General features: G+C 44.9%; 1 protein-coding gene across 4 annotated transcripts in view; it reads left to right on the top strand.

Moving 5' to 3' along the window:
* KALRN (kalirin, RhoGEF kinase) overlaps nt 1-21,293 on the top strand; it is a 651,545-nt gene that overhangs the window by 487,169 nt on the left and 143,083 nt on the right. The window contains exon 1 of one of the 4 annotated variants that reach the window (XM_011971544.1): nt 9,362-9,625. The exons of the other annotated variants lie outside the window; for them this stretch is intronic. Within the exon in view, the coding sequence (XP_011826934.1) occupies nt 9,541-9,625 (85 nt within the window). The 5' untranslated portion in view covers nt 9,362-9,540. Of the gene's footprint in view, nt 1-9,361; nt 9,626-21,293 lie in introns of those variants that run through there. 4 annotated transcript variants of the gene reach the window in all.

The following is a 21,293-nucleotide window of genomic DNA, read 5'->3' as shown; positions in this document are numbered from 1 at the left end:
GAAGGCCCTTCTCCGCTCAAAATGTTCCAGTGTCTCCTGTCTCACTTCGAGTACAACGAAGTCCTTTCTGTGACTGCAAAGAGGCTCCACAAAACCTGTTCCGGAGCCTATTCTCTGACTTCATCTCCTATGTATTCATTTCCTGTTGCTGCTGTAACAAATTACCGCGAACATGGTGGCTTCACACAACAACACAGACTTATTATCGTACAGTTCTGTGGTTTGGAAATGCAACACGAGTCCCCACGGGGTAAAATCAGTTTCAGCAATCAGGGCCACATTCCTTTTTGTAGGCTGTTAGGGAAAAGCTGTTTCTTACCTCTTTGCCTCTTCCAGCTTCCAGAGGCCACCACACTTTCTCCATCTTCAAAGCTAGCAGTGTTGCATCTTTCTGATCCTCCTTCCATAGTAGTTTCCCCTGGGCCACAGTGGGAAAGGTTCTCTGCTTTTAAGAACACCCACGATTACACTGTCCTCACCAAAATGATCCAGCATAATCCCCTACCTCAGCGTCCCTAACAGAATCACATTTGCAAAGTCTCTTTTGCCATATAAGGTAACATATTTATAGGTTCTGGAGATGAGGATGTGGACATCTTTGGGGGACGTTATTCTGACTACCAGTCACCTGACCAGCCTGCCTCACTGAGCCATTCACCAATCAAGCCACACATATGCTCACCTCAGGGCCTGACCTTTTGTTCCCTCTGCTTAGAACAAGCCAGATACCCCAGATCCTCAGATACCTGGATGTCTTGCTGTCACACTTCCTTCTGCTTGAATGTCACCTGATTAGAGAGGTCTTCCCTAACTCCCATCCTCTCCCATCACACTGTATACTCCCTCCTCTGTTTTACTTTTCTTCATTGCATTTATCACTACCTGATATATTTGTTAATATTCCTCTGCAAATCCGCCCTACAAATACAGGGATTTTGTCTATTGTGTTCATTGCCCTATCCCCAGCATCTAAAACAGTGGCTGCCATGTAAGAAGTTCTCAGTAAATATTTATAGAAAGGAGGGACAGATCATGCATCAAGGACCTCTGCAGTGTTCTTATGTGAAGGACCAGGCTCAGCATGTAGAACGGTAGAGGAAACTGGCTTAAGCTTTAGCAGGAAGACCTGAGGATGGGAATGGGGAATCATGTTCTGATGCTAGGAGTCCTGACTGAGGAAGTCTTCTCTGGGGATGTATGGGTTAAGTACCTCTCATTTATTTGGACTGGTTGAAGGATGAGTAGGTCATTATCCACATTCCATTATTGGCAGATGTATATCCTTTCTATTATTGGAAATCCTCAGTAAACTCACCTGAGTTACATCAAGACAAAATCCACTTTCCATTTGACTCATCAGAAACCTCTTCACTGTACCCCATGAATCTACATGGAGCTGCTATTTGTGCCTGTAGGATGGAAGGTGGCATTGGCAGAATTAAAATGCCATCCCGCATAGTGGACACTTAGCAATCATAAGTTTACCTTTAATTGAAACTCAGAGTGATAGACTGGCACTCTTTTACTGCCCTACTTTGGGAACACTTTGACCTACTTAGAGGTAAACGTTTTTGGAAATGGATAAAACCTGGAGTGGTTTGTTTTTAGCAACTCCAGCTGCAGCCATCTTTCACTTTGATAAATAGCTCATCTGCCCCTGAGCTCAGGCCAGCTCAGGCGGCTGCTCAGTACAGATATCCAGGAACCTGTCCTTGTTGCCAGTAGCTCTTCCTTTCTGTCCTCACAGAAGAGGAATGTTGGCCATTCTGGGGAGACATCTGTGTCCTCTGTGTAATCCCACAGTCTTCATCAGTATGTCCTGAACCACCCCTCTACCTTGAACCTGGTTCAGACCAGAGAGTGATCAGTAGTACTTCCTGGGGAAAAAAAAAAGAGGGTGGCTGCAGGCTGAGCTGGGGCCTCTCTTGAGGATAAGTGAGACAGCTAGACAGAGGCAAACAGGTATCAGGTGGGCAAGTGCAGATGAACACATTTAAAGGCCAGTAGGTAAAGACATATGGGCCAAGCTTAGTAATGGTTCAGTCATTAGAGTCCAGGAGCTGTCACCAAGTGGATGATGGTACGCATGGGGCCAGCAGTGGTGCAGTGGTTAGACCACATTAAACAGAGATAAAAAGAAGAGATTACTATGCGTGATTCTGGCAAGCACACTTTTTCTGTACACATTACTGTTAAAATAACACATATTACCTGGGAATAGTTACCCACATAGATACTATACACTTTTGAAAAAAAAAATATTTGGGCTGGACACAGTGGCTCATGCCTGTAGTCTCAGCACTTTGGGAGGCTAAGGTAGGATGATTGCTTGAGGCCAAGAGTTCAAGACCAGCCTGGGCAATGTAGTGAGACCCCATCTCTATAAAACGAAAAAATTAGGCAGGTGTGGTGGTGCATGCCTGTAGTCCCAGCTACTTGAGAGACTGAGGTGGGACCCCATGATTTTGAGGATACAGTGAGCTATGATTATACCACTTCACTTCAGCCTGGATGACAGAGCAAGACTCTGCCTCCAAAACAAAACAAAACAAAACAAAACATATTTGGAGTTTAAAATATTTGTAGTTCAAATTAAATATAGAAGCAATGTACACATTATACCTTCTCTAATTGAAGTGTTTCTGGTTACTGATGACTATTGTCTGAATTCCTCTTTTTCACATAAAGAAGAAACACCTACCTTATGTCCAGTACTGCTCTGTTTCCATTTCTTTTTTCTGCCACAGCAAATTAAACCAACTTCTGCTAGAATTCACCCTGTTCTTCTTTGTCTTTTCTCAGGGAACAGACCTTATTTAATTTACATTTTCTTTATAAACTCTCAAATATAGGTTAGCTTGGTGACTTGCAAACAGTAAATGTTCTAAGACCAATTATTTGTTGAATAAATGATTAGTACTTAGAAAGCATCTTAGATGTTTAGGCCACAGCCACAAATGGAGGCCAGGGCTTGGTAATTTGGGAACATTGATTAGCCATCCTGGTATCAGCAGTCAGGCAGTTCATAGATCAGAAATCTACACAGGGAAGATGAGAATTAAGGAACCTGCAGTTAGCAACCAGGGAGCATGGCAGGCAGTGGAAGAATGGGTCAAGGGACTGATCGTCAGAGTCTGAGAAAGTAAAACCATTTGGGTCCAAGTGTTTCCTAAACTCTACAATGCAGGAACTCATCCACAGTGTGAGTGGCCTTGGGCCCCAAAGTCAGTGGTTCTCAGCCATGACTTCACATTGAAATCCTCTGCAGAGCCTTTTAAGACCCATAGATTGGCCGGGCGTGGTGACGTTTGCCTGTAGTCCCAGGTACTTGGGAGGCTGAGGCAGGAGAATCACTTGAACCTGGAAGGCGGAGATTGCAGTGAGCCAAGATGTGCCCCTGAACTCCAGCCTGGGTGACAGAGTGGAATTCCATCTAAAAAAAAAAAAAAAAAAAAACCTTATAGAATCCAAACCTGGGGGTGAGTGCTACAGGTGAGAATCACCCCTGTGGGGAAAGGAGGGCAAGGGAATGGTTGCAGTGGAGTTAAGGAGATCAAGGCCTGGCCTCTGCACTCACCAGGAACCATGTTCACGGCTCACTGAGCCTATGTTCCATAAAAGGTCTCAGTACTTGTCACAGTAAGAAGGATCTTACATGAATCTCTAGGCCTGAATTGGGGCGTGGTTGCTATTCCTTCTGTTTCTGTCCTGAGCGCTAAGAAATGTGGGGAAATGATTGTGATTTAGTAAAATTCTATTCCTGACCATCTGAAGAGAATAACCCTAAAGGAAAAAAAAAGATGGACATATGTCTGTTGGTGGAAGAGACAGGTGCCTGAGGTCTTGGTCCAGTGTTACTGAAGGCTGTGGTTAATGTGGAGGGAGAGGCAGTCACACTGGTGCCTGAGGTCAGGCCCGGCATTGTGGTACACCTGGCCCACTACATCTGCAGGCTGATACCAGGAATTCTTTGGGGTTCACTGTTGTTGGAAATGAGGGTGGGACATAAAGTGGTCACATAGGTAGGCAGACAGCTTTATTCATGTAAAATGGACTTAGGCTGCAGGTATCACCGAAGACAAAGTCTGCCAAAAATATAAATGAGACTCAGTCACCTAGTTGAAAAGTAAGACTACTTTAAAGATATTGCTTATAGCTTAGGAGTTTTTAGCCTGAACTTTGGGAGTGGGTGGGTAGGTATGTGAAAACCATGAAATAATAGACATTCAACTGGCTTACACAAAAAGGAATGTATAAGCGAGGGGCGGGCACAAGTAAAGTCTAGGAATAAAGCTTTAGGAAGAAGCCTCTCTAGCTACTCAAATGATACCATGAGAAACGGACCTCTCTTTTCTTCTCTCTCATCTTTTTCCTGTGTTGGCTTCATTCTCAGAGAGCTTCTTCCCACATTGTTATAGCAAAATACCCCCAGCTGCTTTAGGCTGACATTCCATAAACTTAGAAATCTTGTAGAAAGAGATTGCTGTTTTCTTAGATGTTCTTGCTAAGATCTCAAGGTTTATGCTCATTGCATAAACTCGAGTCATGTGCTAAATCTGAACCAATCCCTGTGTCTGCCTGGCCACACCCAGGTCATGGGCTTATCTTTGGAGTAGAGGGTGGACAAGGGGAAGATGTCAGCCACACCCAGAAACGTGGCCTGAGAAGGGAGGAGGGCTGGTTCCTCAAAGACAAGTCAAGGTGCTGTTACAAAAAGAAGAAGGCACAGATGCCAAATAGGCAAGGAAAATATCCGAATCTCGAGTAGGTCTCCGTGTGTGTTTCTGTACCAACAACATCGGCCTCACCTGGGAACTTGTAGCAATGCAAATTCTCAGGCCCCACCCCAGACCTACTAAATCAGCAACTCTGGGAGTGGAGCCTAATAATCTGTGTTTTAGCATACCCTCCAGGTGATTCTGATGTATACTCGAGTTTGAGAACCACCATACTGCACCAGTGGTTTTCAAACTATGCTGCATATTACAAACACCTGGGGAACTTTTAAAATCCTTGTGCCCAGTTGCGCCCAAAGTCAATTGATCTAAATCTCAGGGGGTGTGGGGGGGGTGGGGGAGGGGAGACTCAGGCAGCAATGATCTCAAACTTGGTTCCACCCCAGAGCCTAAAAAATACCAATGCCTCGTATTTTTAAATGCTTCCCTTCTGATTCTTATCAGCACCAATGTTTTAAAATTATATCCTCCACCATCCTTTCTAAATTGTTTTGAGAATATTAACTTAAAACAGCTGGATAAAGGCTAGAAGATCTAGGCCTCTATTAAACCCCTCAACTAATAAACTTAGTCACATATCTGATGTGGATTCACTTTTCTCTCACATTCGTGATGAGTCTGTCCTAGTAGCTAGCTTCAGAAGGACTGAAATTGTTTTAGTTCACCAACGTAGATCCAGTACCTAGAACAGAACCTGACACAGAGTAGGCACTCAGTAAGTATTTGATGAATTAACGGGTAGATCCACAAACAGTTAGTGTCCCCATGTTGTTCAAGATTTCCTTGATGGCCAGGTATGGTGGCTCACACCTGTAATCCCAGCACTTTGGGAGGCCAAGGTGGGGCGGATCGCTTGAACCCAGGAGTTCAAAACCAGCCCAGGGAACATGGCAAAACCCTGTCTCTATTAAAAAGAAAAAAGAAAAAGAAAAAGAAAGAAAGGAAAGGAAAGGATTTTCTTATTAGGTTGTAGACATTGGCTAGTCTCATTCTGGAAGGCAAGTGAGGGTGGCAATGGGACTTTTGGGTTATTGGTTATTGCTGTCTAACCCCAGAATGAATCTCCAGGATGGCCAAAAATGTATTGACCTTGCCAACTTAAGAAAGGAGGAGGTTCCTAATGGTTTTATGCCTTTGAGAGTAGGATGAATTCCTGGGTTATAAGAATTAGTAGAGGCTGGGTATGGTGACTCACATCTGTAATCCCCAAAATTAGATGCGCGTGGTGGCGCACATCTGTATTCCCAGCTACTCCGGAGGCTGAGGCAGAATTCCTTGAACCCGGGAGGCAGAGGTTGCAGTGAGCCGAGATCATGCCACTGCACTCTAGCCTGGGTGACAGAGTGAGACTCTGCTCAAAAAAAAAAAAAAAAAGAGTATCAGTGGAAACATGCCCAATGGATCCATTTTGCCTATAGTGGACTACTTTACGGTCTGCTGGTATTTGATTTCTAAAGTAAGAGTTGGGTCTTCCTCAAACATGTAACTCAAGGCAGTTTCTGCAAGATGGTATGTCATTAGTCTCTTGCAAAGAATTATGACAAAAAAGTGATCCAGTGTTATCTGAACACAAAAACCAAGAGGGAATATTGCAGTAAAAAACAAACTGGTTATTCCCCATGAAATTTTGAAACATCTTTGAATTCCCATCATAGTGCCCCCAAAGTGTAAAAAGAGATGGATTGGGTGGGTAAACCAAACATTGAGCCTTAGACCATAGCAACCATACTATGGATCACAAGCAAATAAAGTTATTTTTTACAGACATTTTTGGTCTGGGCTTGCAAGAAAAACAAAATATGTACTGTCTTTGGTGACATGGAAGAGAGAACTAAATAATAGTGCCAGTTGCTGTGGGTCGGAACTGGAACCCAGGATAACTATGTGAGGATTAAGGATCCTGCAGTAATTCAGCCTGGCAAAATGAGACTGACCAATTATCAGGATGGTCAGTGAATCAGGAATCTTGGGTGCAGAAAACATGAGCAATTTTTTTTTTTTTTTTTCTTTTTTTTTGAGACAGAGTCACTCTGTTGCCCAGGCTGGAGTGCAGTGGTGCGATCTCGGCTCACTGCAACCTCCGCCTTCCGGGTTCAAGCAATTCTCCTGCCTCAGCCCCCAACGTAACTGGGATTATAGACATGCACCACTATGCCCAGGTAATTTTTGTATTTTTAATAGAGATGAGGTTTCACCATGTTGGCCAGGCTAGTCTTGAACTCCTGACCTCAGGCAATCTGCCCACCTTGGCCTCCCAAAGTGCTGGGATTACAAGCGTGAGCCACTGTGCCCAGCCAACATGAGCAATTTGAACTGTAATTTCTCTGTTCTTGTATATGTTAGAAAGAGCACCAGAGATTCATTTCCTGCTTGACAGTGACATTCTTATGTAAACCTTGCCAAGAGAAACCATCAAGGAGATGGCAGTAGTAGAAATAGAGGGTAGATTTTTGACTTTATGTTCTACTGTTCCAAAGGAGCGAAGCTTTTTAGAGTTCCTCTTTAGAATTAAACCATTAAAGCCTCATCGTAGTTTATTAATTCAGTTTCTTCAAAGGTAAAACAGGAAACTACTTTACAAGGTTTTTTAAATGAGGATAAATGAGATAATATATGGAGAACATGGAGGAAACTGCTTAGCATATAAATGCTCAATAAATATAAGCTATTGTTACTCATTAGATCATGCTTTGATCATTTACTGGTATCCCAACCATGTGGCAAATGCCTTGGCACATATTTTTTTTTGGGGGGGTGTAAGCTGGCGGGGATGGGGTCTCACTCTGTTGCCCAGGCTGGAGTGCAGCAGCACAATCATGAATCACTGCAGGCTTGACATCCCCAGGCTCAAGTGATCCTTCCACCTCAGCCTCCCAAGTAACTGGGACCACAGGCATGGTCCACCAAGACCTGCTCATTTATGTATTTATTCATTTATTTTTATTATTTGTAGAGACAGGGCCTCCCTGCGTTGTTCAGGCTGGTCTCGAACTCCTGGGCTCAAGTGATCTGCCTTGGCCTCTCAAAGTGCTGGGATTACAGGCATGAGCACCCATGCCTGGCTGTCACATAGATAATTAAAGCACAAATCTAAGCATGGTTCCAACTGGGAAAGGAAGCCCCAAATCCTGGTAACTTTTAAAGCCTTGTCCCATGAGTGTGTTTCTTCCAGGAAGGCATTGGTTACCTGGGTGATCAAGCTTCTGTTTTTCATTCCTCCCACAAACTTCCCTTTTTCCTGATGAATAGGCCCTCTTTATGAGTGTTGTGTGTTTCCAGCAGGCCCTTTGCCCTAAAGCTGGACACAAAGGAATGGGAGAGACATCCTGTGAGTAATACAGTGGTTCGTGGAAAGGCCCCACTGGTGTGGCCCAAGTGGACTTCAAGGGGGTTGTGGAAAGCAAGCTTGACCTTGAAACATGAAAAAGCTTTAAAAGACAGGGATAGGGATATAAGTAAAGGAATGACAGGTCTACTGGGCATATTGGGCAGGGGGGATGGTGAATGGCAGTCTTGCGCCATAAGTAAGATGTTTGAAGTTTTTCTGTAGGTATTCATTCACCTGGAAATATTAAACTTCACTTCTGTAACAGGATGTTAGCCACACCCAGAAACATGGCCTGAGAAGGGAGGAGGACTGGTTCCTCAAAGACAAGTCAAGGTGCTGTTACAAAAAGAAAAGGAGACAGATGCCAAATAGGCAAGGAAAAAGTCTGAATCTCAAGTAGGTCTCAGTGTGGTCCTGTACCAACAACATCAGCATCTTCTGGGAACTTGTAGCAGTGCAAATTCTCGGGCCCCACCTCCTACCTACTAAATCAGCAACTCTGGGAGATATCCATAGATATTTTTAAATTCTACCATGGGCTGCATGTGGTGGCTAATCCTAATGCTTTGGGAGGCTAAGGCAGGAGGATCACTTGAGCCCAGGAGTTCAAGACTAACTGGGGCAACATAGCAAGACCCTATCACTATTAAAAAAAACTTTTAAAAAGAAAATCTACAACCGTGGAAAATAGGAATTCTTTTACATTTTTTTTTAAATGGGGAAACTGAAGATAAAAGGTGAAGTGACTTGCCTAAGGTCAAACAGCTAGCAGGTGGCAAAACTGAGCTTTGAAGGTTGGTTGTATGATTCCAAACCCAGTGTTTTCACGTCATTACAGTTGGAGAGCTGATCAAGATGAGGCACTGTTATCATTGTTAGTAATCAGCATTACATGGAAGGAAAGAAAGGGTTGGGGACGGTGTTTTCAATACAGAGGAGGCTGTGGGGAGGGAACAGGTGAGGCTGCGAGGAAGAAAAGGGCATCCCTGAGTCTTGGACATTCTAAGTCTGCCCCTCTCTCACCTCTTTGGCCCCATCTAGTTATATTTTTTAAGCCAACGCTCATTGTGGTGGCCTTTGAGGGGAGGAAGTTGCACATAAGGAGTACCTACCTGTTTGGTGCCAAGGGCTCAAACTCCACCCATTTGCCCCGTGCCCACAGCGCTGGTGCCACTGACAGCGTTGCATAAGGCTCTGGCCGCTGCTGGCCAGGTCTCCTGCGCACAGCTGGACCTTGGAACTCCGCCCCTTAGGCCCTCCCTCCCCGCCCGGCCCCTCCCCGCTTCCCAAGGTGGCAGTGGCTCCCAGTAAGTCAGAGCTGCGGCCGGCCGCGGTGCGGGGAGAGCACAGCGGGGAGGGCGGGAGCGAGGGCGGGAGCCGGCTCTCGGGCGGCGGCGCTGAAGTTTCCTTCCCGCCGCGCTCTCACCCCGGGCTGGCGCCCAGTGCCATGCGGGAGCGCTGGGGCGGCGGGGCAACATGAAGGGCGGCGACAGGGCTTACACCCGAGGTCCCTCTTTGGGGTGGCTCTTTGCTAAGTGCTGCTGTTGCTTCCCGTGCAGAGGTGAGTGGCTGCCGGTGGCCTTGGTGCCTTCCCTTAGCCAGACTGGTCGCGCTGAGCCCGAGGGAGGCTGGCAGGGAGGGAAGGGTTGGGGAGGCCTCTGGGGTAGGGGGATGGGGGTGGCGATCAGGAGGGCGGCGAAGGGAGAGTTTGCTGCGATCCGTTTCACAGTTCCCCAGACAGAACGCGCGCGCTCGCTGGCCGGCGGTGTGGTTCTGACTTGGATGCGGAGCTGTTGTTTGGGAACTCAGTCACTTAGCAGCGACTTTGGATGTCAGGGCGCCAGCCTGCTGGGGAGTGGGATGCGGACGCGGGGGTAGGAAGGGGACGCAGAGCCGCGTATGTCCCTGTAGTGGCGGAGAAGTACCTCACTTATTGACACATGGATCTCAGCTGCGGGATTAACGCGTGACTCCTGGCTACAGGAATGTGTTTGACACCTGTGTCTACACCAGGAACTATTTTTGCCAAGTGACAATTTTCTCATAGGACTGGAGCACATTTTTTTTTTTCTGCCTGGGTTTTCACAGGCCAGCGTGGATTTGCAGCTCTGGGCCGGAGCTTGGCTCATTAATTAACAACTCTCTCTGTGCCCAATTAGGACTGTATTTAATTATTCTGCTAATCTTAATGTTGTGGAAGAGACTTGGAGGAAGCACCCAATTTCCCCCAGAGCAGCTGGCGAGCAGGAGGGCGAGAAGGATCACAGAGGGAGGGTTCTCAATGGTGTGGCTTCTCCTGAAAAAGAAATCAGAACCTTCCCAAATAGAATAAGCAGATGCTCCTAAGGCTGTTCCTGTCACTTTAACACACGCTAGGAGAGTGGGGGAAGACTGTTTTTGTGTGGTAGAAATGAGAGTGTAGCCCCTACTTGACATTTGCCCTTTTAAAAAGTTTCACCTTTTGGGCCTCTGGCCTCCACCCCATTTACAATACCCCACCCAGTCTCTCATCCCATCCGCTATGCAAAATCCTGATGGAACTTTCTGGCTGAGTTACTGGTGAATAAACTTCATCCAAGCCACCTTTCACCATCCTCTATGCCACAAACACACAACATAGCCCTGAGAAATTTTCTATCCTGAGCAGATTTAAGGTTACCAAAATTAATTAAATCCGAATGACTTTTCCTGCAAGTCATTAAGGTCATAATCTTAGCGTTAGATGGTCTCAATCTCTGCATTTAATTAGAATAGCCTGGAACTGTGTGGTTTTGAGCTCTAAAAACCAGAATTCAGATGAAGAAGGAATGTGAGGGGCCAGGGACCCTCTAAGTCTGATTCAGAAACATTCAAAACCAAGGCTGGGAATTGAGGGAAAGGGGGAATAAAGCACAGAGGAAGCAGGAAATGGCCAAGGGGAATCTGAGTGGGTGGGTTGGCTCCAAGGCTGCCCTGCTTTCCCCGCGAAGGGCTTCTCTGCAGGATTTCTTGGGAGTCAGTTTCCTGTCAGACAGAATGTGGGGGCTGGGGTGATGCTTATCTGAAGCCCCCACAGCTGCCTCCTTGAGTCCAGATATGTGACAGTCCTGGCTGCCCTGCAGGGTAACTCTCTGGGGGTCTTGCTGGTCTTTGCTTTGTTGAGAAATTGCCTGACTTTCCCTCTTGCTGCGATGCAGGGGGAGGGGCTGGGGAGCTGGCTCCGGGGCCTGCTGGGTGCCTCCTGCCTAGGGCCTGTGAAGGCAGTGGCTGCTGGCTCCGTGGCTAGGAGAGGAGGCGTGCGAGTGGCTATCGTAGGAGCCGGAGCTGAAAAGGCCAGCGACCCTCAGATGAAGACTGAGGGAGTCAGAGGTCCAAGCAATGAGACCAGTTTGAAAGGAAAAAGAAGGGTGGCAAGGTGGGGGCCCGGGGCCTTCTCCTGCTTTACTCCTCAATCCCCTAGATTGTGAAGATGAAAAACGGGCTCATCAGAGGACGATGGTGGGAGAGATGAGTTAGCCACTCTCCAAAGAAAACTCCAGCCTGTGGCTGGGCTGGGGGTCGTGTCTGAGGTGTTGGGCATGCCTGGGGCTCCTCAGGCTCACTCTAACCAAGAACAGTCTCCACTCAGCCTGTAGGCATCAATTTGAAAGCAGATTGAAAAGATAAGGTCTGTGCTGAGCCTGAGTGCATGGCCCAGAGCCCGTAGACTCTTTGGGAAGAGGCTTGCCCAATTGCAACACCCAGAAGAGCTGAGGGGAGAGTCTTGAGGCTGTCCCTCAAGTGGAGGGTGTGCACTGCAAGGGACTGACTGCCTCGCCTTTCAGTTGAACCAGTTCCTCTGGTCTTAGGGAAAATACAATGGAAAGGCAGCCTCCCCACTCCACCTCTTAGATAAAGGCCGCGGGTTGTTTGGTCTCCATGTCTTCTCTCTCAGGGAGAACTCGGCTGTCTCCTGCGGCTTGAGTAGCTTTACTCTGAAGCAATGACTCAGAGCCCACTGCTGTGGTTCCCAAGGCAAGGGGCCTTGACCATCTGGCTTCTAGTCATGCAGGATTTAAAGGATACCTCCTTCTAAAGTCTGAGGAGAAGGACAAAAGTAAAAGAACCAAGAGGAAGTGGAATGTTTTGGCTAGTTTTGACTTGAAGCTAAGTGAGCTACACTGGAATTTCTCTGGTGAATCCTGAGTGGTTGTAATTTTCATCACTAGGGTCAGAGTCAAGGATTTAGATAAAGTACTTATGTGGTCTTTAAATATCACATTTGAGGAAAATATGGATAAATTTCACTGAACTTATCTTTTGATTTGGAAGAGTATGGAAAGCTACTGTCTTGTGTTTTTCCCTCCACCCCACACTCCACTTTTTTTTTTTGAAACAGGGTCTCACTCTGTTGCCCAGGCTGGAGTGCAGTGGTTTGATCATGGTTCACTGCAACGTGGATCTCCTGGGCTCCCACCTCAGCCTCCCAAGTGGCTAGGACCATAGGTGCATGCCACTACCCCAGGCTAATATTTTTATTTTTTAGAGATAAGGTCTCACTATTGTTGCCCAGGCTGGTCTCAAACTTCTGGGCTCAAGTGATCCTACTGCCTCAGCCTCCCAAAATGCTGGGATTACAGGCGTGAACCACTGCACTTAGCCTTTTTGGTTCTATTGAGTATGAGTATAGAAAGCAGGTTTGATGAAAGATGATTTTTCTTCCCTACCTTGAAACTGGTGTTGAGAGGCAGGAAAACTGAAAACCAAGGATAGAAAGAAAATAGATATCAGGTGAGAAGGAAGAAAGAAGGCAAATGCATTTATAACTGCCTTTTTGAAGGTGAAAAACAACCAAAAGTGAGATAATTGCATGCATGTGTCTAAGGGGTGATAAATCCTTGATGTCACACTCTGTGGGGAGTTAGTTTTGGGATAGCTTTGACTAGTTGGACTGTCCTTCAAGCCCGAAAAAGTGGGTCAGTTCAGAAGAGATTTCAAATCACCTGGAAATTGCTAAGCTATGTATTGCACTGGAATTTGTGATCAAGGAGCCCAGAGATTTTTCTGACCTTTCTAGGTAGAAGCCAGTTTTGGAGACTTAATTTTGTTTTTGAGATGGAGTCTCGCTCTGTCGCCCAGGCTGGAGTGCCGTGGGGCAATCTTGTCTCACTACAACCTCCACCTCCCAGGTTTAAGCAATTCTCATGTGTCAGCCTCCTGAATAGCTGGGACTACAAGTGTGCACCACCACGCCCAGCTAATTTTTTGTATTTTCAGTAGAGACGAGGTTTCACCATGTTGTCTAGGCTGGTCTTGAACTCCTGACCTCAAGTGATCCACTCCTCTTGGCCTCCCAAAGTGCTGGGATTACAGGTGTGAGCCACCGTGCCCAACCAAGACACTTAAGTTTCTAGTCAACTTTCGTTAACTTTAGGTATGTGGACACAAGTCCCGTTTTGAAAGCTTTTCCTGATTGCCATCCTCCTTTGCTGCTCCACAGTGTGCATGGGATTTATTTATACTTGTTTATTGCTGTATCAGTGTCCTTGCGTGCCAAGTCAACTTGCCATTGTATCTTCACATTTAGACTGAGATAGTCCAGCCGTCTGAACATCTCAGAGGTAAAGAGAGGAAGGAGGTGGGACTTACCCAAGCTGAATCACTTCACTGGGGAGGTGCAGGGATCGGTTTCTATGATTCTTTCTTTACGTGGGTAGTCCTTCCTCCTTGACTCTGATGTCATGGGCTATGGGTAAGTGTTATGGGGATTCATAGGTCATCCAAAGGCATTTTTATCTATAACTTTCTCTTATCCTACTTTGTTCCAGAAGTCTCAACCAGAAACCTTATGACTTGATGTAAATGTCTCTTCCTTGGCCCTTAAATTAATATAGCCCATTTTATAAATGGAGTTTAATATGTGAAACCATGACACCAAGTTCCTTTAGAAAGGTGTTGGTAACCGCAAAAAGGAACCATTATGACATTCACTGTTGTTGACTTTAATTCACCATCCACTGTAATCCCAGCACTTTAAGAGGCCAAGGCAGGAGGATTAAGTGGGCCCAGGAGATCAACACCAGCCTGAGCAACATAGGGAGACCCCATCTCTACAAAAAATTAAAATATTAGCTGGGTGTAGTGACATGTACCTGTAGTCCCAGCTACTCGGGAGGTTGAGGTGGGAGGATCGGTTGAGCCCAGGAATTCAAGTTTGCAGTGAACTATGATAGCACCACTGCACTTAGCTGGGTGACAGAGTGAGACCCTATCTCCAAAAAAGAAACAAAAATAAAAATTCATCATCCAGGGGATAAAATCCTTGGGGCCTTGATGTGTATCCTTTTATTTCATCTTCTAGGAAGTGCCTTTACCATGATGAAAACTGAATTGATTATTTAGCATGTACAGTTGTCCCTCAGTAGCCACAGGGGATTGGTTCCAGGAACCCCTGCGGGTACCAAACTCTGAGGATGCTCAAGTCCCATAGTTGGCCTTGTTGAACCTTCAGATACAAAAAGTCAAAGATCCCTGTGCCCGTGGGTTTTGCACCCCACAAATACAGTATTTTTTTTTTTATCAGTTTGGTGAATCTGAGGATGTAGAACCTGTGGATACAGAGGGCCTACTGTATGCTTTTGCGATATGTCTCTTGGTTTTCTTTGCCTCCCAGGAATGTACTCTATTTCTATTTTTCCTTCTTTCTTTCTTTCTTTTTAAATTAAATATATCAGCAGAATCAACCAGGGATATATTCAACTTGGGAAGAAGTAGCACACATATTTACTGTCTTCAACCCGAATCCTATGCTTCTCTTAGTATCTGGATAACAGTACTGACTGCCAGTCAAACCACAGCCTGGTAGAAATGGGGGTGTATGAAGGTGGTGAGGTGGAGATTGGAAACTGAAGCTGAATATCCCTCCTGCGGTATAGCTGCATGCCCACCAATCACTGATAATCCTGTAGGCAGTGGTTCCATAGGGTATAGGTTCGTAAGTCCTACCTTGGGATAAAAAGATACAAATTATGACTCTGTATCTGTTTTTTTAATGCAAAATAACTTTAAAAATAAAAATTAAAAAGCAAGTTGAATGTTGGGGTCTTGACTCTTGAGCCTGTACAGCACTGGGCATACCTTCTGGAGTGGTGTTGTAGACATTCTCTTTTGTGGTATTCCTTTTGAGAATCTTCACACTGTTCTCTTCCACCCTAAAAACATTGCCCATCTTTTTGCACTTGATCTTAGCCAAAAGGCCAAGAAGCTTTTGCCCATATTTTTGAAGTGCTATTCGTCTTTCAGTGAGTAGCACATCCTGCCCCTTCAGACCTGACCCCAGACTTTTCCTGAAGGAGGACTCTGGAAAAGGTTGAGGTCTGAAACCTGAGGGTGTCTTCTCAAGCAGAAGGGACTAAATCATGGAAAGCTAGAGCCAGAAGGAACACCAGGAATCATTTAATTCCACCTACTCCTTTTATACAGGAGAAAATGGGGATCCAGACTTTTAGTAGCAGGATCAGAACTAGCATCCTTTTCTGATACTTTTTCCTCAACTCTTTCATTCCTGGGCATGTGGCTTGTCTTCCTATGAACAGAGTCAGAACTGACCCAACTGAGAAGGGTAGAGATAGTACCTAAACTGTAAATGGGGTGTTGACTGTGGAATGATCTGTTGTTCTTGGGGGTGACTGCACTGCCTGGAGCCATTTGGAATTAAATGTAGCTGCTTTCAGATGTGGTCTGCTTTCAAGGGACTCTTGTGTCCCAAAACTGAAGACGGCAGAGACCACCATCACATCTCTCTCTCCCGGAGCAGCTTATACACGTTTTCTTAGTTAATATCTGTTTGTTTTTCTCTCTGGTTCAACTTAATTCAGGTCCCTTTTCCCCGATGTTTTTTGTCCTTTTTCTTTCCTTTTCTTTTTTTGAGACAAGGCCTCACTGTGTTGCCCAAGCTGGTCTCGATCTCCTGGACACAAGCAATCCTCTCGCCTCTGCCTCCAAAAGTGCTGGGATTACAGGTGTGAGCCACCATGCCCAGCCATTGTCCCTGTTCTTGAAGCTTACCCTTTCACAGTCATTGCATCTTTGAACATCACTCTTTATGTGACACAGTGTTTTAATTTATTTGACAAATGTTTATGCTGACTGCATGCCAGCCCTGAGCTAGGTGCTTGGGAGAGTGGACAAGAAGGAATCATAATGACGTTTCCTCCATTGAGCTGTGAAGATTGGTTAAAACAATGTATAAGTAAAGGGCCTAGCATAATGCCAGGCATATAAAGTGCTCTAAAAAAGATTAACTATTAACCATAGCAATAATTGTAATACTAGACATAGACCCCATCCTCAGGGGACTCCCAGCTAAATATCTGTGGGTCCACTAGGTGCTAACACTGTAAATGTAAGTTCCAAAGCAATTTAATGGCCCTGACTCAAACCACTGTCAACAGTGCCTCAGTGCTGTGGAGCTGTCACTGTGGGGAAGAAAACTTGTGATCTAGATGTGTGGTGGGAATTTCCTTTTTAAAAAACTTAAACCAATAAAAAACCACATAACCCTTCTACTGTTGTAATTTCTTTGTGTTACATAAAAGAAGATTCAACAGAAGATACTGGCAAGAGGCTGGGCACAGTGGCTCACGCCTGTAATCGCAGCACTTTGGGATGCCGAGGCAGGCAGATCACCTGAGGTTGGGAGTTCAAGACCAGCCTGGCCAACATAGTGAAACCCCGTCTCTACTAAAAATACAAAAATTACCTGGGTGTGGTGGTGTGCATCTGTAATCCCAGCTACTCGGGAGGCTGAGGCAGGAGTGTTGCTTGAACCCAGGATGCAGAGGTTGCAGTGAGCCGAGATAGCGCCACTGCACTCCAGCCTGGGTGACAGAGCAAAACTCTGTCTCAAAGGAAAAAAAAAAAAAAGAAAAAATACTGGCAAGAAGCCAACATATCCCTATGTTATCCTTCTATTAGGGGCAACACAAGGTACAAGAACTGGAGAAGAGCAACCTGATTTTTGAAGTTTGGATCCCGAGAACCTACATTATACCCAAAAAAAAAAAAAAAAAAAAAAGCTAATTGCTTTTTCTTGCCTGTGCCTTGGCTTTGGCTAGCAGTATCATTGAAAACGTTTTTCTCTTCTTTTCGCCAGTATTTATTGCACATCTTTTATGTTTGAGGCTTTGTTGGTTCTTCTTCAGACTGTTTTTGCCCAGAAAAAAGTCATAACCGGCTGCCCTCAGGCCATTATTCCAGCCCCCGTGGTGCTGGATGTTTCGCTGAGGCTCGGCCAGTACCTTCCCCCTCCCTTGTCGGTGAGGCCCACGGGTGGTTTGCCTCCCTGCCTGCTGTAATCAGTGACTAATAGAGCATATCTTTTGCTCTTGGCAGAACTATGTTGTTACAGTTCCTGGAAGGAGGGGAACCCTGGTTACACCTGTGAGGCAGCCAGGAGGCTGCCAGGCGGCTTTTGCCAAGTGAAAGAGCAAAGATCAGAGTTAGGAAAACAGGTTGTTCCACATTCTTGCCTTTCTGGTGACCACAGTGAGGAAACTGTCAAATTGAAGGGAAGGGAAACCCCTTCTGCTGCTAGGTCAAAGCAGTACCTCCTAAAATGTTTCTGTTTCCAGGTATCTGCTCTTACCGGCGCAGGATTAGTTGTGGGCTTGTATCTCTTCTTTTACAGCATCTGGTGTGTCATCAGCTGTCAGGATATTCTCAGTTTCTGCTCTCTCTCCATGAGAATCTTCATATTGCTCCTGGGGGGGAAAGGGATGGTATCTTCTCCCATTCAAAGGGGAAACCAAGCCTTGTTTAAAAGAATTGCAAACTCTTTGCCACAGAGTTTGTATCTCAGTTTCGTATCTGTGCAGCGCTCCTTCTCTTCTTTGTCTGCCTACTCACAGAATGGCTTAGAGCAGAAGTTCTCAAAGTGTGGTCACCTGGAAACATGTTACAAATGCAGATTCCCAGACACCATCAACCAACACCCCTGCCCTGCCCCGCCCCACCCCACCCCGCCCCACAACTCAGGGGTGGGCTGTAGCAGTCTGTGTTTTAATAAGCACTCCAGGTGGTTGTGGTGCACGCTCAAATTTGAGGACTACTGACTTAGTGCTGCTGACTCGGAGGGAAAAGGTAGATTTCCTCTGTCTTGTATTTTTCTTTTTGATTTGTTCTTTTCTCTGTCCTCCCTCCACCCTCCCCTAACCTTCTGCCTCCTCTCCCCAGCTCCAGCAAAAGCATTCCATAACAGAAGGCTCCCTGAGTCCCTGGGGAATTCTTCGTTTGAGACGTTGTAGAGGACTGTTTGCTATTTGCTTTCACAGGGGTGGCGGGGAGTAGGAATTAGGAATCAGGAATTGTCTATGCCTTCCACGAGCTTAACAGCCCAAAGATCCAGTAAGGGAGGTTGTTGCATCTTTCTTCTCACTTAAGATTACTTTGCTTTTATTTTATTTTCCTCATTACCTTCTCCTGCCACATTTCCCTGCCAGACGAGGTCTTGCCACGTTGCCCAGGCTGGTCTCTGACTCCTGGGTTCAAATAATCCTCCTGCCTCAGCCCTCCAAAATGTTGGCATTACAGGTGAGCCACCACACCCGGCCTCCTCATTACTCTTAAAAATAACTATGCCCACTACAGAAAAAAATCAAAATAGGCAAACAAAAAGACCAAAATAGCATAATCCTAGCCATCTGGAGACAACCACTACCTAATCACTTACTATATTCTTTTCCGTATGTTTACCCCTTTTTACTTAAATGGGTTCATTTTTACATGCTGCTTTTATAACTTGCTTGCATTTAATCTTCTGAACATCTTTCCCTATGGATGCATTTCCAGGATTTTTTTTTTTTTTTTTTTTGGAGACAGAGTCTCACTCTGTCACCAGGCTGGAGTGCGGTGGCGAGATCTCGGCTCACTGCAACCTCCATCTCCTGGGTTCAAGCTATTCTTCTGCCTCAGCCTCCCAAGTAACTGGGACTACAGGCATGTGCCACCACGCCCAGCTGATTTTTGAATTTTTAGTAGAGACGGGATTTCACCATGTTGGCCAGGATGGTCTCGATCTCTTGACCTTGTGATTCGCCTGCCTCAGCCTCCCAAAGTGCTGGGATTACCAACGTGAGCCACTGTGCCCAGCCTTCCAGGATATTTTTGATGACTGTAAACATGTTTCATTGCAGACAAGACTTAAACCTGACAACTATTAGTATTAGTTTAATATAATGGTTAAGAGTTCGGTGGGCAGATCCTGGGACGAGTCCTGGGTTAAGAAATAGATCTTTCCAGGATCAGACTATATAAACAGACTAATTCTTGTCCTGGGACTGACATATCTCCAGTCCCACTTCCCACCTTGCCTTTCTGCAGGACCTATGAATAATCAGCCTTTATCTCTCCTCCCCAGGAGATCAGCAAGCACTGTGGCTGGAGTCTCAGGATTTACCCCTCCCCTCTTTTTCTTAGTTATGAGGTATTGGGAATCTTCTCACCCCCTAGGGCCTTCTTATTGCGCAGCTGATTTCATTGAGCAGGTCCAGGGATTTTTCTTTCCTTTTTTCTTTTTCTTTTCTTTTCTTCTTTTCTTTCTTTCGTTCATTCGTTCGTTCGTTCGTTCTTTCTTCCTTTTTTTTTTGACATATCATGGGAAGTAGTTCATTTTTAAATTATTGCAACTAGGAAAGAGAACCTTGATTTTTTTTTTTTCTGAGAAAAAATCATACATAAAGGGGAAAATTTTGAAAATACAGATAATGAAGATAAAATTATATCACTTAGAGATAGCCAGTATTAACACAAAATACATTATTTTGATCTTTTTTTTCCATGTGTGTATTTTTTTTTCTCAGAAATATGATACAGAAGTGTTACAAACTTTTTTCACATAGCATATTGGACAACTTCTACTACATTTTAATGAATGTATTCCGTGGTATACTGGAGCCAGCTCAGCTCAGATAGGGATTGTTAAATAGGATTTCCAGAGCAGATTAAACTATTAGTAGCTTGAGATCATCCGTGGTGGGAGTATTTATACCATAGAAGTTACCAGACACCATGAATTGGGGCTTTTTGTTTTATTTAGAGAGCTGGGTTATTACCGTACCACTAGATACACGTTTTATCATGTAAATGTGATTTCTTCTGATTGAAATAATCTCCCTATTTTAGGTTATTTCTGATTTTTGTTGTTATAAACACTAATGGCAATTATGGATGTCCTAGTACACATCCATAATTACTTCCTTAGGATACATTGCTTGAAATAGTTTCAGAATCAAAGGGTGTCTGAAATTACAAGAACTTGTTACCAAGTACCCTCAGTTTCACACCCTTTGAAAGGAAGAGTGTACTATTTTTGTTTTAAGAGGATTTATGAGAAACATCCTCTGGTACCAAGAATTTCATGTCTCTCCTACTGTTTACTTCTGTTTACATATTCTGAATGAATTCTTTTTATATAAGGAAATACCCTGGCTGAGAGTATAATAAGCGAATGCCTTTAATTCATAGGATATAGACTGATATGTAGGATGTAAAAAGTACCTTTTGTGGCATTCTGGAATGAAAGGCAATATATCGTGATGATTAAGAACTTGGAATCAGGTGCCAGAATGAATTTGAATCCCAGCTCTGCTGTAACTCTATGCAAGATACATAAGCTCAGATAGAACGATACTACAAATAGGATATCATTTCACTAATTATTAAAAAGTAGAAACAGGTGAAATTAGTTTTACTGTATTGCATTTAACCCAATAGCTCCCAAAGTTTTACCTCTTATTTCACTTCAAAACAATAGCTCCATCTTAAAACAAACAACAGCAACAACAACAACAAAAAAAACAGGCACGGTAGCTCATGTCTGTAATCCCCGCACTTCGGGGAGCCAAGGCAGGTGGATCACCTGAGGTCAGGAGTTTGAGACCAGCCTGGCCAACATGGTGAAACCCCGTCTCTACTAAAAACAGAAAAATTAGCTGGGCATGGTGACAGGCACCTGTAATCACAGCTACTTGGGAGGCTGAGGCAGGAGAATCGCTTGAACCCAAGAGGTGGAGGTTGCAGTGAGCCAAAATCGTGCCATTGCACTCCATCCTGGGGGGCAAGAGTAAAACTCCATCTTAAAAAACAAACAAACAAACAAACAAAAAATAACCAAACACACAATAGCTCCAAATATCATTTCAACATACAATCAATATAAAAATTGAGATGCTCTACATTATTTTTTTGTACCAAGCCTTTGAAATCTGGTGTGT

This window comes from Mandrillus leucophaeus, unplaced genomic scaffold (assembly GCF_000951045.1).
Source record: "Mandrillus leucophaeus isolate KB7577 unplaced genomic scaffold, Mleu.le_1.0 Scaffold123, whole genome shotgun sequence".
In the NCBI taxonomy this organism is placed as follows: Eukaryota; Metazoa; Chordata; class Mammalia; order Primates; family Cercopithecidae; genus Mandrillus; species Mandrillus leucophaeus.
This window is presented reverse-complemented; position numbering and strand designations above follow the sequence as displayed.